Consider the following 16880-nt stretch of genomic DNA (forward strand, 5'->3'; position numbering starts at 1 on the left):
TATTTGAAATTTGGGAGTGTTGGAGCTTGTCCCAGCTGACTTGGGGTGAAGGCAGGGGACACCTTGGACAGGTCACCAGTCTGTCGCAGGGCTACATTGAGTCATGTCACCTTTTTATCGTCTTACTCGCTGTCTTTCTTCACGCTGTCAAAGAACATCTTTAGAAAATAAATATGGTCAATATTTAACATATTTAACACCAGCAACACCAGAACTGCCTGGTTTTCTTACATGGTTAGATGGACTCTATTTTTTCATACATAGGATAATTACCTTAATGACTTAAACCTTACTACTAGCTCTCTTCCAGTGGGCAGATTAGCCAGTTTCACTTTACTGATCATCCAGGGTACTTTCACATTGTAGTGCGGTCTGTTTTTGTCCCCCTTCAAGAGATTTTTAGAAACTTAAAATAACCTGAGAACCAGGAGATATACGTGGTCATTTTTTTAATGTATTGATATGGGCTGCACAGTGACTCGGTAGTTAGCACTGTTGCCTTGCAGCTAGAAGATTCCCAGGCCTGGGATCTTTCTGCATGTTCTCCCTGATGGGTTTTCTTAGGATTCTCCAGCTTCCTCCCACAGTCCAACAACGTGCTGAGCGTAATTGGTAATTCTTAATTGGCTGTAGGTGTGAATATGAGTGTGGTTATTTGTCTCAACATGTAGCCATGTCATAGACTGGTGACACGTCCAAGGTGTCCCCTGCCTTCACCCTAAGTCAGCAGGGATAGACTCCAGCCCCCCGCGACCCTAATGAGTAAGCGGTGTATAGATAATGAATGGATGGATTATTCTTTCTTGATTGAGATGCCAAATTGCAATTATTTGCTTGCATTTCTGACCAAAAAAAATAGTTTTAGTGGTTGCATACTATTCTTGATTAGTTTCTGAATTCCAGTGGCAAGACAATATATAAATTGTTACGCACAAAATGTAATGTAAATGTGGTACTGGACTAAACAAGTTCTTCACAACTGAAACTAATTCTGAGGGTTATTTTTATCCTATCAGTTTTTAAGTAAACCTAAACATCTAGGTGATGTTTTGATGGGAGGGATTCATACAGTAATTTCGGTCATTCCACCAGGTTAATATTATGTGTAATATAAACTGTGCAAGATGCTTTAGGGCGACAAGAACTTTTAAACTAAACTGTTCTCTGGTTGTTAGTAGACTTTTGGAAGCAGGCATTTTGTTCCAGTGTTACGAAGGAAACATCACTTTATCTTCTTTTTACTGGCGTTTTTTTCAAACTTAGATTCGGAACCTTGTGGATACCTCCAGCTATATAGAGATGGAGATAACGTTAGCCTTGTGTTTGCATCATTAATAACTGAACTGACATAAATCAGCAGTCTGTGTGTTAAAGTAAAAGTCTGACAACAACCACGTCACTCTCATATGTTCACATACATCTGGTCACAGATTTATGTGGAAATGAAACACTGTCGTGGTGATGTGGATCTGCTGCACATGATTTCCGTCGCAGAGCTTTGACGCCTCCTAACGTGCACGTTGTCGCGCCGCTTGACTTGTAGTCTTATTGTGAAAGTGTGAGAGCGGACGTAGAGGCTGAGGCTCCGTGCTGAGTGCAGGTTCAGATGTCGACCATCACTCCCGATAAAGCGCCTCATCTGTCAAAGGTTTGGATCGCACTGAGGCGGTTCGACAGAAACGGTTCGTAAGTTTCTCTAAGTTTTTCGTCTTCTCGGTGCATGGTAGTTTCTGTTACTGATGGACGCTCTGTGCGTCGGTGTCCATGGCAACCGGCCTCTTTAACCCGCTACATGGACATGATGCGCTCACGTTGTTTCAAACCATATTTTGGTGAAAATCCAACAAGCAAATATTATTCACACATGGAGTTTTTCTTTGACTTGATCCAGTGAAGTGATCAGGGTTCATGTCTACATCAGGTGAGAGGACAGCAGCAGCTGACAGTGACTGTGAGTGTCAGCAGCTCATTACACAGGCTCTCACACAGCATGCGCATGTTCATGTGGGACGGAAGCGTTTTACCATAATCTTAAAAATTTGCAGATGTAACTGTTTATAATCCCGCCCAGACATTTGACTGTAACCAATATTTAGAGATCCAGGCAGGCCTGAAGGCATCTGCTTTGTATTATAGTTTGTACCTAATAGTCTATAGTGTTTCTGTTATCTCACATATCTACTGCTTCTACCTCTCTGAACAATCCACAATCAATGAGTCCATACATGTGCATTTGATGGTTTGATGTTTTTTTATTGTATTAGCATGCCCCCTTCAATTTAGAGGGAGTCAAACCCAAATAACATCCCCCACAGTCCAAAGCAAAGAGGAAGACTGCTTCAACAATCCTGAAAAGCACAATCTCTTCCTTTAAAGTAAGCCCAATTTTTATCTTAGCTTTCATGACAGTTTTTCAAGCCCAAAGCCTAAATATGTATAATGATACACTTTCTCTATTATGGTTTTTAATAAACAGACAAATTTTAAGACCACCATCTTCAATATTTCCAGCATTTGAAAACAACTGCCATTCCGTCTTTGCACAACTTCAGAGCAGTTTCTAATTATTGGGTTGTTTTTGAAGGAGACTAAATGATATATGTCAGTAAGTGGTGTGTGACTTCAGTAGAATCTGCATCAATTATCAATAAAGGGTCTTGTCATCTTTATAAAGATGACACAGTTTATTTAAATAATGAATAATGCTAGTCCAAGGACAGCACCATGGAGAACTCCCTTTGTAATGGGGAGTAAGGAGGACTGAATATTACCTATCTTGATACAATGTGATCTATTCAAGAGATATTTCAGAAGCTGCATGTAAGTACAATTATCAAAACTCAGAGAAAAAAGTTGTGAAAGCAGAGTGAACCAGGTCAAAAGCCTTTCTTAAATCAATAAAATAAATGTGAAGACAACCTATTAGTGCAAACACATCACTGTACACTGTGAAGGCCAAATAGTGTGGTGGGGAATGTTGTCCAGATTCCCTGCAGCACTTTTCCACAAGGTCAGAGGTCAAAGTGTCCACTGGAGTGTTCTGTATGATGAGCTGAGGAGCTGAAGGACAAACCAACCGTCCAGCTACAGGGGTTTTTCACTCCCTGGCAGTGTAATAGTTATTCATCTATAATGGCATAACTGACTTATAAATCATTGCTAAATGATTTAGTATCCATAAATAAAACAATTTGTTGCAACTTAAAAACCTGTTGGAGAGGGACACATTAGAAAGTAGGAGACTCTTGTTCTTTTTGTTGCAGATGAAAGAGTGGTGGCTCTTCGAGAAGTGTCCTTTCCTTCAGCCACTGATACCACCATGATCATACAGGTATGCAATGCTCTGTTTATGCATCCATCCATCCATCCATCCATCCATCCATCCATCCATCCATGGGATTCATTAGCAGAGCCCAACCAAACTGAGACCATCACTCACACTGGGGAGGCCCAGAAACCAACAGCTCTACTATTTTTTTCTGGGTGGCAAGTCTCTGTTGGCCAAATGGTTAGTTTTTTTGGTCACTGATTTTTATCATTTCCTTACACAGGCCAGACTGCCCTGTAGAAGAACACCATGTACACACATGCGCACGTGCACGCACACACATGACCTTTTTAAATGTAACACTCAGTTGATTTAAACAAAAATGATCTGGAACAGCTGTTTCAAGATATATTTGTTTAATTGTTGATTTTACAATTTAAATTCTATTCGGATTAAGAAGCAAGTCCAGTTCTTTAGGAATGTGTGTAGCCCTCTAACTTCACTGTCGGACATGTCTGGCCAGATTTCAGCCTGAGGTTGGAGTGGACTCCCCTTGGCTCCGGCCCTGTTGGGGTTCACCTTAAACTCTTCCAGAATTTTACATTTGGCTCTTTAAGTCTAACTGACAGTAATGAGTGCTCTCAGCCAACATATTGCACTATTTGGTTGGTTGCATTTGTTTTACTTGATATTCATATTAATCTCTACAAAGCATATTTTCTGAAGATTTTGTTTTGTTGTATGCATTGATATTCTTATTATTGTTAGTTTGTGTGATTTTTAAAAGCTATTTACAGTGAGTGTGCTCTGTTACTGTTCACTTATTTAAAGAGAATTGTGTTTGTATATGTCTTTTCAGATTCTCACCAATACCTTTGGGCTGAACACTTCTAATGTTGTATTCAAGGTACAATGACACATTTGGCCTTGTGTAAAATGCATTCATGTCTCTGAATGTTTGTGTCTCCAGAATATCCTGATAAACAACTTAAAGTCTATGAGAACTGTAAAAACACACAGTGAGCTGGATCACTTTGGTCTGTGTGCAGATAAGGAACCACCGTGGCTGTCTGATCCCCCTGAACAGCTCCATCCCTGCTAACAGCAAGCATGTGTATGTGATCTGGTGATGTTTATGTCTATATCTATCCACAACATACTGATCTGTCTTTAAGCAGTTGTGTATTTCTTCTCACAGACCTTACGTGCTTGAGGTAGCCAAGATTTTTCAGCATGGTAAGAGTATTCTCGCCTTCTATTCTCTTCAGCATGTGGCCAGGGGTCCTTCTGTCATTTGAGCTTCTACATATCACAACACTGCCAATAGAATATTGACAGAAATCAAGAATGTACGGTACAATATCTGATAGATATAAAACTGCAAAGGACTGGAAACAGTTAGCTCTGTCAGTGTATGATAAAATACAAAAAATAACATGTACAGTACCAGTCAAAGTTTGGACACACCTTGTTATTTAATAGTTTTTATTTCTTTATTTTCTACATTGCAGATTAATACAGAAGACATCAAAACTATGAATAAACACATATGGAATTATGTAGTAAACAAAAAAGTCTGGCTTCCATGGTCACCTAACTTAAACCTAAAGGCAGAAAGGCCAACAAGTGCTCAGCATCTCTGGGAACTCCTTCAAGACTGTTGGAAAACCATTTCAGGTGACTACCTCATGAAGCTCATCCAGAGAATGTCAAGAGTGTGCAAAGCAGTCGTCAAAGCAAAGGTTGGCTATTTTGAAGAATCTAAAATATAAAACATTTTCTGATTTGTTTAACACTTGTTTACAACATGCCATATGGATTCATTCATAGTTTTGAAGTCTGCAATATTAATCTACAATTAAGAAAATAATTAAAATAAATTTAAAAAACACAATGAAAAGGCATGTCCAAACTTTTGACTGGTAGTGTATTTTCCAACATGTTGATGGTGCAGAATTAAGTTTTGATGCCATGCTAATGCATTAAAATGAATACACTCACAGAGCTGAGCAATGTGTCTCATCAATTACTGCTTAAAACATGATTTAGTCAAATAAAATTACAGTGATTTAAAGTAAATAAGAGATGTTACAATTGTTGACAAATATACTGTGCATGAATAGTCTCCATGCAGCTACATTTCAGTGTGTTATGAACCTCGTAGTAAATGTTTGAAGGTTGCTAATCAGTGTTAAATAGGGGAACTCGAAGTACGGGAATAGACCATTTAGATAAGATGGTTACATATTTTAAGATTTTATTATGACAATCCTGGTTTCATGTGCAACTCATCATGGATGAAAATACAATGAAGCTACAGTCCTGCCCTTTACTAAAAATTAATATGATCATGTAGTTTTGTTGTTATCTGTACTGTGTCCTATATTCTCCTTTGTATCAAAGCTGCACATGCATAGTAGCTGCTGCAGAAAAAGTCAGCCTGTCATGTCTGTTGGTTGTGATTTTACTGCAGTGCAACCCAGGCCCAGAACCATTCCCATGATTGTTATCAACAAGAGCATGAAGACCAGACTGCAGACTATTGACAGGAGGGTAAGACACGGTAACAAAGCAGTGATAACACAACAAAAACTAGTTGTGTGGTAATGGTGTAGTATGTTTTACTAAAATTATGCATTTTCAATGACAAAAAGACAAAATATAGTGACCATGATTCAATCTTGAAAAGCAATAAGAAGGGAAAACATTCAAAGAGGGATGAACCCTTTTTTGGCATTGTAGTAATCAAACAGGACATGTAAAAGTTGCTCGGAATAAGCGGAGCCTCAAGCCATTTTAATTGTGTCCATTTTCTTTGTACTGCAGATTCAGAGACTGAACGACCTTCTACCTCAGATCAAACTCAGGCACAATGAAAAGCTCAGCCAGGTATTTTAACTGTCCTCCAGCAGTGAACACAGTCATAAACACATCACAGTCATGGTTGTAACTGTAAACCCTGTCTCCTTGTCTCAACCTCACAGTAAATGCCTTTAGATTTTTTTTAAATGTATAATTTACATAACAATTAAACCTGCTCCTCACATTACTAGTCATCCACTTGACCATAACTTCTCTGTTTTGTCTTAGGAGATTGAATGTCTCAGCCAAAAGTTGAAGTTTCTCCATAAGAGAATGCAGGTGAGAGACCATGATCAAACAGAATTATCATACAACTTATACTCGCAGGGTTGTCAAAGTAACTGTAACTGAAAGAGTAAAATTCTCTCTGGCACTTATTAGTTTTTTCACAACTCCCTGTGTCCATCCTGAGATTGTGGTTTGATACATTTGTTATGTCCTTGACTAACCAGCATACTTTCCTACCACATGCCTGCCTTAAAACTCACTCAGTTAATCTGATCTCCTCCACACAGTACTTTGCTCTAATGAATAGTCTTTGCATAATGGCATTTCTCAGAATTTATGGTGGAGACATTCATCCAGAACAATTAATATGTTCATGTATCTTCTACGTCTCTGCATTTTTAGTGACATACTTCAGTTTCATGTTTGTTCTGTGATCTGTCCTGGCTGTCCTGCAGGTGGCAGATTCTCACAGCTGGAAAGGCATGCTGACCAGAGCCCCTCTGTGGTAAACATCCACATTTCCGGCAGACAGATCGCGGCCCTACGTCAAGCCTTGTTTACAGTGTGTTCACCCACATCTGTCATTCATGTTGAGATTTCAAACACATTCGGTGGTCAACCTGGTGGGAATCTGGACAGAATATCTTCTTTATACATTCAAATCACACACTCATCTCTCTGACCTTCAGGGTATAGCTAATAGAGTAATTACAATACTGTGCTTTTCTGTACAGCTCTACTGAAAATGTAGTGAAAAAATCCCTGTCACCTCGGTGTAATTTAGTTATAGCATACAGTAAAGCACCAAATACTTTGTTCTCATGCCACATTTTGATTTTTAGTGAACCATTATTTCACCAATAGGTTTCTTCTGGCTGGAAATGGCATAAATAAAACAGTAAGATGTTGTGTTAAAGGTGTTAATGGTGAATCTTAACTTTTTCTATGTTTTTGTTTAAATTATTATTCTTAATTTACCCAAAAATGCCATGACCACAATTATTCATGTACATTGTAATTGGCAGATTTTTTTTTTTTAATTAAATGCAGCTTCTGTAGCATTTCAAATGATCCCTGTAATCTACATCATTTTCTATATTTTTCTGATAATATTTTTCTAAAATCATGGCTAAACTAAAGAGCAATCAGTGAGCTTGACAGGTATCCCCATCACTTGGATGGAGCTGCATGTTGTGGCTGCTCACGAGGCAAAGAAAGATTATAAAATCATATCCAGGTATCATTAAGTGCCATTGGCCACTGATGAAGCATCATCAAAAAGTACAGGGACAAAGACTGCAAAGTCAAATCTCAAAGGCCATGGTAGGAAGCCAAAAGGGAGCCCTGCATTGTCAAGAAGGTAGAGGTCAAGAAGAATCCACTAATCAAAACTATTCTGATTAATCTGTGCAGTTGTAGTACCAACAATTCAATCAGACACTCCAGCAGACACTGAACAAGGCTGGTCTGCATGGAAGGGAACCAAAGAGGACTCCAGTTCTCTAAGACGTGCATACAGTGAAAGAAAAGAGAAGCATTCAACCCAAGTACGCCATACCCATAGTCAAACATGGTGGGAATGTCATGCTTTGGCAGATAGATCAGCATTATAACACAAATACAGCATTATAACAAAGAAGGATGACATTACGATTGTGAAGAAAAACATCAAGCAGTCTGCAAAAACACTAGTATCTCAGACATACAGCCAATGGGGTCAAGAAATGTTTAACAGAAAACAATATAAACGTGTTGGAGCAGTCCCGTCCTGAATCTAATCAAGAATCTGTGAAAGGAGCTGAAGACCAGAATGACCCCTCAAAGACCTGGACATCATCACAAAAAGGAGTGGAATAAAGTCCCAGTGGAGACATTCAGAAAGATTGTTAAAAGATTTAAGAACTGTTTGGTGAATATGATGTGAATGACTACTGAGAAAGGGTATGAATAATTTTGGACATTGGTGTTATAGTAAAAATGTAAAAATATACAAAGAAATAGCTCAAGCATATAATATACATATCTAACTTAACATCTTACTGTCTTTTCAAAGGTCATTTTTTTTCTTGCTGTCTGGTGGTGAATAACGTGGGGCTTAAACTGTATCTGTGATACTTTCACATTGGGCCTTACAAGAACTTGCCATGGTTAACAGCAAGAAGCAAACTCATTTTGACTGTTGGATGATGATGGACCAAATGTGACCTCCAATTGTGTGTAGCATGAAATGAATTCAATAAAAAAGAGAAGGTGAGATAGTCATTTCTTAAAAAAAAAAAAAAAAACTGTCTAATATGCAGAAAATCACAGCACAGCCTCAAGAACCAGAGTTGTATACTACATACTGATTCTCAGCATACTTTGAATGTGTACACTGATCAGCCACAGCACTTAAAATACACAGGTGAAGTGAATGACACTGATCATCTTGTTGCAGCTCTTTCTTGTAGAAAATCATAGAAACCAACAACACAAAAGTAAAGATTATTTAAAGAATTAGTGTACTTGCTCAGAGTGATTATTTTATCCTTTTTCTGGATGTCATCGGTCTTACAAATCGTGTCACGTGCTATGGAAGTGTTTGAAATTGAGTCAAACTTACACTTCAGCACAAAAAAAAAAAAAAAAAAGATGTGACAGCTTATAAAATGCTAACATTGGGGTTTGTAAAAAAAAAAAAAAAATCAAAAACAAAACATACTGTAGACTGCAAGTGTAGCATCTCCACTCATTTAACTGTTCACACTTCAACTCCTAGTCTGATAAAGTTCTGTGCACTTTCAGGCTCCAGTTAAGTCATGTAGCTCTCCTTCAAAGCATTCTCTTTAAATCCATTTAGAAGCTCTTCCTCAGGCAATAGTCAAAAAGGTATTTCATAGAGGCAGTAATCAGCTGAAATCATTATCACGTGCTGGTCAGCAGCTAGCAAGTAAAAAACAAAACGTGATCACAGGATTACAGAAACACCAGGCGACACAGAAAAAGCATTTTGAGTAGAGTGAAAGTGCCACCAGAGTCAGCAGTGACACACAACTTTACTAGGAGGTTTAGACAGAGAGTAGAAGAGTCCAAAACAAGTAATTAATCCAACCAGGCAGAGGTAGAGAATCATCAGATAGAGATCCAAAACAGACAGGTCAAAATCCAAAACAGGCTGTACTTACAGTAAGGCGGGATGCAACGCAGGTAGGAGCACTAACACCGATCTGGCAGAGAACATGTTGAAGCTAACTGCGCAATATACAGAGTTTAAATGAGTACGAGTCCCAGAGCAGGAGTGGAGGAGGTTAGGAAGCGGAAGTGTGACAGCACCTGAAAATACAGAGCATATCAGTGTGATGATATCAGTGACAGTTTGGTGATTGTTTCAGTTGTCAGATTGTTCATTTGATTCAGTGCAAATAGACGTCTGTTTCTATGAAGGTCAATGTGTCTGGAAGCACAGGCTAAATAGAAATGATAACAGTATATATATGTTACAAAACTTTATAGTATTATGTAGGATTACCCAGAATAACACAGGATATAGACATAGCGTTCATGAAAGTACACTACCAGTCAAAAATTTGGAGACACCTTCTCACTTAATGGTTTTCTTTAAAACCATTAAATGATGGTCCAACTAAACACAAACCGTATGGGATGGCATGTTGTTGCACCATGCTGTGGTAGAAATGCTGGTTCGGTGTGTCTTCAATTTTGAGTAAATCCCAAACAGTGTCACCAGCAAAGCACCCCCACACCATCACACCTCCTTCTCCATGCTTCATGGTGGCTACCATGGATGTAGAGACCATTCATCCGCCTTTTCTTTGTCGCACAAAGACATGGCGGGTGAAACCAAATATCTCAAATTTGGACTGATCAGACCAAAGCACAGATTTCCGCTGGTCTAATGTCCATTCCTTTTGTTTCTTGGTACAGACAAATCTCTTCAGCTTGTTGCTTTTCCTTAGTAGTGGTTTCTTAGCAGTTTTTTTGACCATGAAGGCCTGATTGGCGCAGTCTCCTCTGAACAGTTGATGTAGAGACGCATTTGCTACTAGAACTCCGTGTGGCATTTATTTGGGCTCTAATCTGAGGTGCTGTTAACTTGCAATTTACGAGGCTGGTGACTCAAATTAACTTATCCTTAGCAGCAGAGGTGACTCTTGGTCTTCCTTTCCTGGGGCAGTCTTCGTGAGCTAGTTTTGTCGTAGCGCATGATGGTTTTTGTGATTGCGCAAGGGGATACATTCAAAATTTTTGCAGACTGACTGACCTTCAGTTCTTAAAGTAATGATGGACTGTTGTTTCTCTTTACTTATGTGATTAGTTCTTGCCATAATATGGATTCTAACAGTTGTCAAATAGGGCTCTTCACCGTGTATCAACCTGACTTCTACACAACACAACTGATGGTCCCTGCCCCAGTAAGAAGGCAAAAAATGAACTTTGACAAGGCACACCTGTGAAGTGAAAACCATTTCAGCCGACTACCTCATGAAGCTCATGCAGAGAATGCCAAGAGTGTGCAAAGTAGTAATCAAAGGGTGGCTATTTTGAAGAATCTAAAATATAAAATTTGTTTTGACTTATATCACGTTTTTGTTTACTACATAATTACTCCGCCAAGGAACGGGCGGAGTTATGTGATGATCGGTGTACATTTGTCTGTGAATCTGTCTGTCTCTGTGAAACATTACTGAAAAACGAAGCAACAGATTTGGATGAAATTTTCAGAGAAGGTCAGAAATGACACAAGAACCAAGTGATTAGATTTTGGCAGTGATGTAGCTTATAGTCTGGATCTACAGCTTTGTTAAAGATTTCCCATTGGGAGGTATAGTAGCCAGCAAGGCGTCGCTGTAACCACGATGTGAACACTGTGTCAGTTACCCACTGACGATCACATGACTGCGATGCTACTACAAACTGATTGTGATTTATCAGTTGGAAATCATACAAGGAACAAATGATTAAACTGTGGAGTGTTTCTGAGTCCCATCAATTCCTGCCATCCGCTACATATTTAGGTCATGCAATGTAGAAAACCCCAGCCAGACACGTTAAGTTCAGCCATCAGCCTTATTTTGAACACAAATTCACCTTTCTGTCCTTCACTCCTTTCTTCAGGAAGCACCATCAGAGCTTGTCCCCATTGCAGCTAGGTGCTTCTAAGTTTAGACACCTAATTTGCTAGAGAGCAACAGCGTATAAACATTGTCTTTCATCTTTATTTGAATTTTCTGACTTTTCGACACCATCTTCGTCATGTCAAGAAACCGCTTCTTAGAGAATCTCTTCCTGTGCTGCTGGAATGGTGATAAAATAAAAGCCCGCAACATTAAAAATACGTCTTCACGTGATGGAATGTTTACTTTCAAGCAATGAGGGAGCATGGAATGTTCAGCATGCAGCCATGAGGGAGCATGCAATGCTCAGTTTCCACCAATGAGGAGGCACAGAATGTTCAGTGTCTAACAATGAGGAAGGATGGAATGTTTACTTTCAAGCAATCAGGGAGCATGCAATGTTCAGCATGCACCCATGAGGGAGCATGCCATGTTCAGTTTTCACCAATGAGGAGGCACGGAATGTTCAGTGTCTGCCAATGAGGAAAGATGGAATGTTTATGTTCAAGCAATGAGGGAGCATGGATTGTTCAGCTCGCACCCATGAGGGAGCATGGCATGCTCAGTTTCCACCAATGAGGAGGCACGGAATGTGCAGTGTCTGTCAATGAGGGGGGACGGAATGTTTAGCTTCAAGCAATGAGGGAGCATGGAATGTTCAGCCTGCAGCCATGAGGCAAAATTTCTATCCGGATACTCTTTTTACATGCTGGGGGAGGTGTGCTTAAGATGTAGTTTGTCACCAAAGTGGCACAACAAGCAGGAAAAGTCATCTGAATGCTGTCAGTAGTAGCTGCTTCCTGATTCCTCAAATCCTATCGTGGGTTGAGTGTATTGTTACATTCCTACATTAGTGTCTGTGTGAAGTCTTACTTGCTGAGCTTCTGAATCCAGCCTCTGACGCTTTCTGGAAGGGCTGTCTGGAAGGATGATTGTATCAGAGTCCGATGAACAGATGATAGCTGGGACTCAGGAGAGGCTACCATGGAGACAAATTCTAACCACAATTGGCAACAGGAGAAAAGGACATGTTACACATAGTTCCCTCATAAATCCATACCTTATCTAATGAAGAATAGAAGCTTCACTTGAGAATAAACTAGAAATAAAGATTCTCCTCTTGTTACTATTTGAGCAAATAGGTTAATATAAATGACAAATTTAACTGGAACAAACCTCTTTCATATCTAATGGTTAGCACCCCAGTGGAAGGATACTTTACTATGTCCTCAAAAACATCATCATCCAACTCAGTCCCTGAACTGTCAACAACTTTGACACCTTCTGTTACAGCTGGGACACCAAATTTGGCAAATGCTAAGAAACAGGAACAAAAGCAGAAACCAAAAGGTCATTAGATATCTTTATTATAGAAATTAGTTTCAAATTGGTTATTTTTAAGCAAAAAATACAGCCAAAGTTGAAGGGTGTGGTTAAAACACACATATACACAAAAATAAGAAAAATAATCATTCCAAAACCTAATGACATGAAACTCCCATAATTTCCAGTAGGGCTACCACTTTCTCAAAAGATCAGGTGCCAACGAATGTCAAACGGTATATGCAATGCCAAAAACACAACACATCAAATCAAACATGACTTATGATATCTGTAATCATATCTGTTGTGGCATTTCTTTGTGCTAGTAAGCTAGCAGGTGACTCATCATAGTGTAAAGCAGCTGCTTTGTACAAAGTCTCTCTTTGCTAGTTACCTCACCATAAACAATGTAGAAATCAAAATATTTCCACATACTGCTTCTCAGATGTTTTGGTGTCATAATTGTGCGCTCTGGCCACCTATACTCACTAGTGTCTTCCTTTTGTTTTTTCATTGGGACAACGTATGGAAATTAGCCTTGTGCTAAATCCAGCATATTTACTGCAACCTTGTGTAAACTACTACGAGATTGTATGTTCATTAATGTGCACTGTCCCATCCAAATAAATAACTAAATAAATAAAATGAAATTTTTTTAGCAAACAACATAATATTACGAGCTTACTTTACTAGCAGGTCAACAGGGCAGGTAATAGGTCAAGCTCATCGTAAAGATTTACAGAGGCGTGTACTGGATCAGACAGCAAATTACATCACATCATCTGTTGGGCTCATAGACGCTACATTTTGAATTCAAACCTGTCATTAGAGTTAGACTCTAACTAACTCTAATGACAGTTAGACTGAACATTTGCTATAAAGTGAGAGCCCTCATCTCCAGTCCATCAGTTTTATAGAGCTAAATTCAGTTAATAGCACAGTTAAAGCTCCTTGTGGAATACTCACATTCACAATATCAAATTCTTACCTGCGTTCAAAAAGTCTGACCGATTTGGCTCCGTTATTCTAACAAATTTTTGGACATCACCAAGTTTCACTTTGAGTAGCATGTTCCCTGCAGAAAATATATAGCACATAAGCAGGATCAGCACAACACAATACAGCTAAAAATTTACATGGTCATTCTTATAATAAACAAAAACAAGAAAATAAGTTTGACAGTCTCATGTAGCAAGAGACTCACCAGTTCTAATTAAAGAGAGTCTTTATGGAGGTGAATGGTGTGCAACTTTTGATTAAAAAAAGGTTTCAAGCCACATGCAGCAGACAGTTGATAAGCTAACAACTAGGCTAACAACTCATCTTGCCTTAGGTAAAAACATCTTTACATCACAAAATCGTTTTAATAAATCACATGTCTCTATACAGCAATCACAAATGCCTCCTATCTAGAATTAAAACACACTTTACTATGATCAGCCCTGGCCACTTGTCTACATATTCTGACCTGAGGTTGTCATAAACTTGAATGGTTTGTCAACAACAAGCACTGTAGTTACATTAGTTTATTTTAAGGCTACAGAGACATTACTGTCAAGTAAAATTTACCACCCAACACACATTAGACAGAACTACATGACTAAGACATCACCACTCTCCTCGATTTAATGAGCTATCACCGTCTGCTTCACAGTCATTTTAATGGACAACGAACATAGTGTTTGCAGCTGAAAGAGTAATTCAACGTTAACACTAACACTACAGTGAAAACCGTTTTTTAGTCAATAAATAAGCCAAATATCAATCTGTTCGGTTGTACAATAACTAATTATGTAAAACTTACATATCAACTCCTCTGGTTCACTTACCGTTTGTACTTGCGACGCGGCCCGTGCGCGCAATGTAACCTGAGGTGGCTAATTAATCAAGCTAACGTTAGCTAATTTCGCCCCTCTCAAACTATGGAAACTATGCATGGTACACAACACAATCACTCTTCGGGCGTATATTAACCACATTCACCTTACCTCATGTCTAGTCAGACGCTATCTAGTTAGTTAATAAGTAAAATAACACTGGCACAATTAAGCTAGCATCCAATCGGTCACATTAGCCCTTCTAGAATTCGGTATTTTCAGATACTAAACCGCCAGAAAGTAACTGAAATGGTCAGTGAACAACAATATACAGTAATTCTGACATGCTGCTTCAGTTGAAATTCCAAATAATTAGTTTAGTAAGTAATGAGAAACTTACCGGACCCTTTCCACTTGGAGAAAATGGCGTCTTGAAAATTCTGACGGCTTTGAAAATGAGGCGGAGGTGGGCGGAGCTCTTCAGAGTACTGCTAACACCACCTCATTTAACTCCGGGAATTGACACCAACACTAGGGGGCGTTTTACTCCAGCTGTTGTTGAAATAACTCTGAGTCAATGCACTTTGACGCTGCATATTTAACACTGGGGAATTTACTGTCTATAATTTAATGATTTGAGAAAGAAGGACTGCACTGCACTTCGGTTATGTTCTAAATAAACATTAAATAAAGGTTTAAAATATAGCATTTTTGGATAATATGTGCCAACGCTGAGGAAGATCCAGGGATAAGAAATCCTTAACGATATCAGAGTATTTGGTGACACAAAATAGTACATTATTGACAAATATTTTATAGTTTTATGTTTTTTTATTTTTAAATGTATTTATTTTTTTTTATATATATATATATATATATATATACAATTGTGTGTATATATATATAAACTCAATAATGAAAACAAAATAAAGAACAAAATAACTACAGAACTAAATAAAGAACAAAACAACTACAGAACTAAATCGCTTGTTGCAGAATCTCCCTGACATCATTACGGATCTTGGTCAAGAAGATTCTGTTTCCTCGTTTGTTAAAGTGCACCCCATCTGGAAGAAACACCTTCTCAAAGTGTCTGAGGGAGTGGTGCTCAACAACTCGACCACCAAAGCTTCCAGCGGCCTTCTTCAGGTACCTGTTGACCATCTTACGGTCAGCGTTGATCTTCACAGGCTTCCCGTATCTCCAGGCTTTACGCTCGTTTATGGCTGAGAAGACGATGGCCATGGAGGGGAAGGCCTTGTGCAGGTGGACCAGATCAGCCTCTATGTTGGCGGCATGTTCCGCTGGAGACACCAGTCCCAGATCGTTGCCTCCAGCGTGAACCACTAAAACGTCAGGGGGAGTCTGCTGGGCCAGCTCGGCGTAGAAACGGGGAATAACACCGTTCCATCTCAGGCCTCCTTTGCCAAACCAGTGGACTGTGGCATTCAGACCCAGATTGGGCCCGAACTCTTCGTGGGCCGCGTCCTCCGCTCGTCGGATGTAGCTGGACCCGATGATCCAGACTTTGGGCGGCGTCTCAACCACTTCAACCAGTCTTTTTGTGGAGGAGAAGTCTGAGGTTATTCTGAGGAGCGCCGTGTCAGAGATCCTCATCTTCTTGGGTGGACTTAAGTCAGAGGAGATGTCAGTGAAAGCCTCACTGTAGCACTGTTCATGTGAAGGTTTTTCTTCACAGACTCTCCTCATCTTTGTGGGTGGAGAGTCAGAGGAGATGTCAGTGAAAGCCTCACTGTAGCACCGTTTACGTGAAGGTTTTTCTTCACAGACTCGCCTCATCTTTGTGGGTGGAGATGTGGCATCGGGGCTGCTCCTGGGGTTCAGGGTGTCATCAGTCAGTTTTCTCTTCATCGGTTGCTCCATGATGGATGGCGGTATCTAAGTAATGAACGAAAGATGTCTGTTTCTTCAGTTGGCTGTCAGAGATGGTCTTGTTTGAAACTCAGCTTGTGTCTCAGTGTGTCCAGAAACAAAATTCACTGAGAATTTAAAGGTTTTGAGTTCCAGAATTCCTGTCTACTGTGACATCATCTGACTTTATGACATCAGCGATTCGGAACCAAACACATCATCACGGCAGCTGAGCTAGCAGGCTGCCAATGAAGACAATGCAAATATCACACTGTACAAATATCTAACATAAACAGTTTCAGGATTATATGTACTGCAATACAAAATTAACTTAAATGTTGGACATAATGACTTCAACAAAGTCCTCAAACAATGCAGTTTAAGATCTCCATTTTT

General features: G+C 39.3%; 1 protein-coding gene across 1 annotated transcript; it reads left to right on the plus strand.

Moving 5' to 3' along the window:
- Positions 1 to 1512: 1512 nt before the first annotated feature.
- On the plus strand, positions 1513 to 7333 carry si:zfos-1056e6.1 (uncharacterized protein LOC107988029 homolog). Its single transcript, XM_035943124.2, has 9 exons — positions 1513 to 1682; positions 3264 to 3331; positions 4128 to 4175; positions 4318 to 4382; positions 4467 to 4504; positions 5742 to 5821; positions 6095 to 6157; positions 6359 to 6409; positions 6814 to 7333. Exons 1-9 carry the CDS (start codon positions 1607 to 1609, stop codon positions 6865 to 6867), a joined length of 543 nt encoding a protein of 180 aa, XP_035799017.1. The 5' UTR covers positions 1513 to 1606; the 3' UTR covers positions 6868 to 7333.
- Positions 7334 to 16880: the final 9547 nt, after the last annotated feature.

This window comes from Amphiprion ocellaris, chromosome 11, assembly GCF_022539595.1.
Source record: "Amphiprion ocellaris isolate individual 3 ecotype Okinawa chromosome 11, ASM2253959v1, whole genome shotgun sequence".
Taxonomy (NCBI): Eukaryota; Metazoa; Chordata; class Actinopteri; family Pomacentridae; genus Amphiprion; species Amphiprion ocellaris.

Excerpts from the sequence above, each read along its gene's own strand:
- si:zfos-1056e6.1 (XM_035943124.2), top strand. The coding sequence starts at position 1,607 with ATGTCGACCATCACTCCCGATAAAGCGCCTCATCTGTCAAAGGTTTGG. Across the intron at positions 4,176-4,317 it reads CTTCTAATGTTGTATTCAAG|ATAAGGAACCACCGTGGCTG; the intron begins GTACAATGACAC and ends GTCTGTGTGCAG. Across the intron at positions 6,410-6,813 it reads TTCTCCATAAGAGAATGCAG|GTGGCAGATTCTCACAGCTG; the intron begins GTGAGAGACCAT and ends GCTGTCCTGCAG.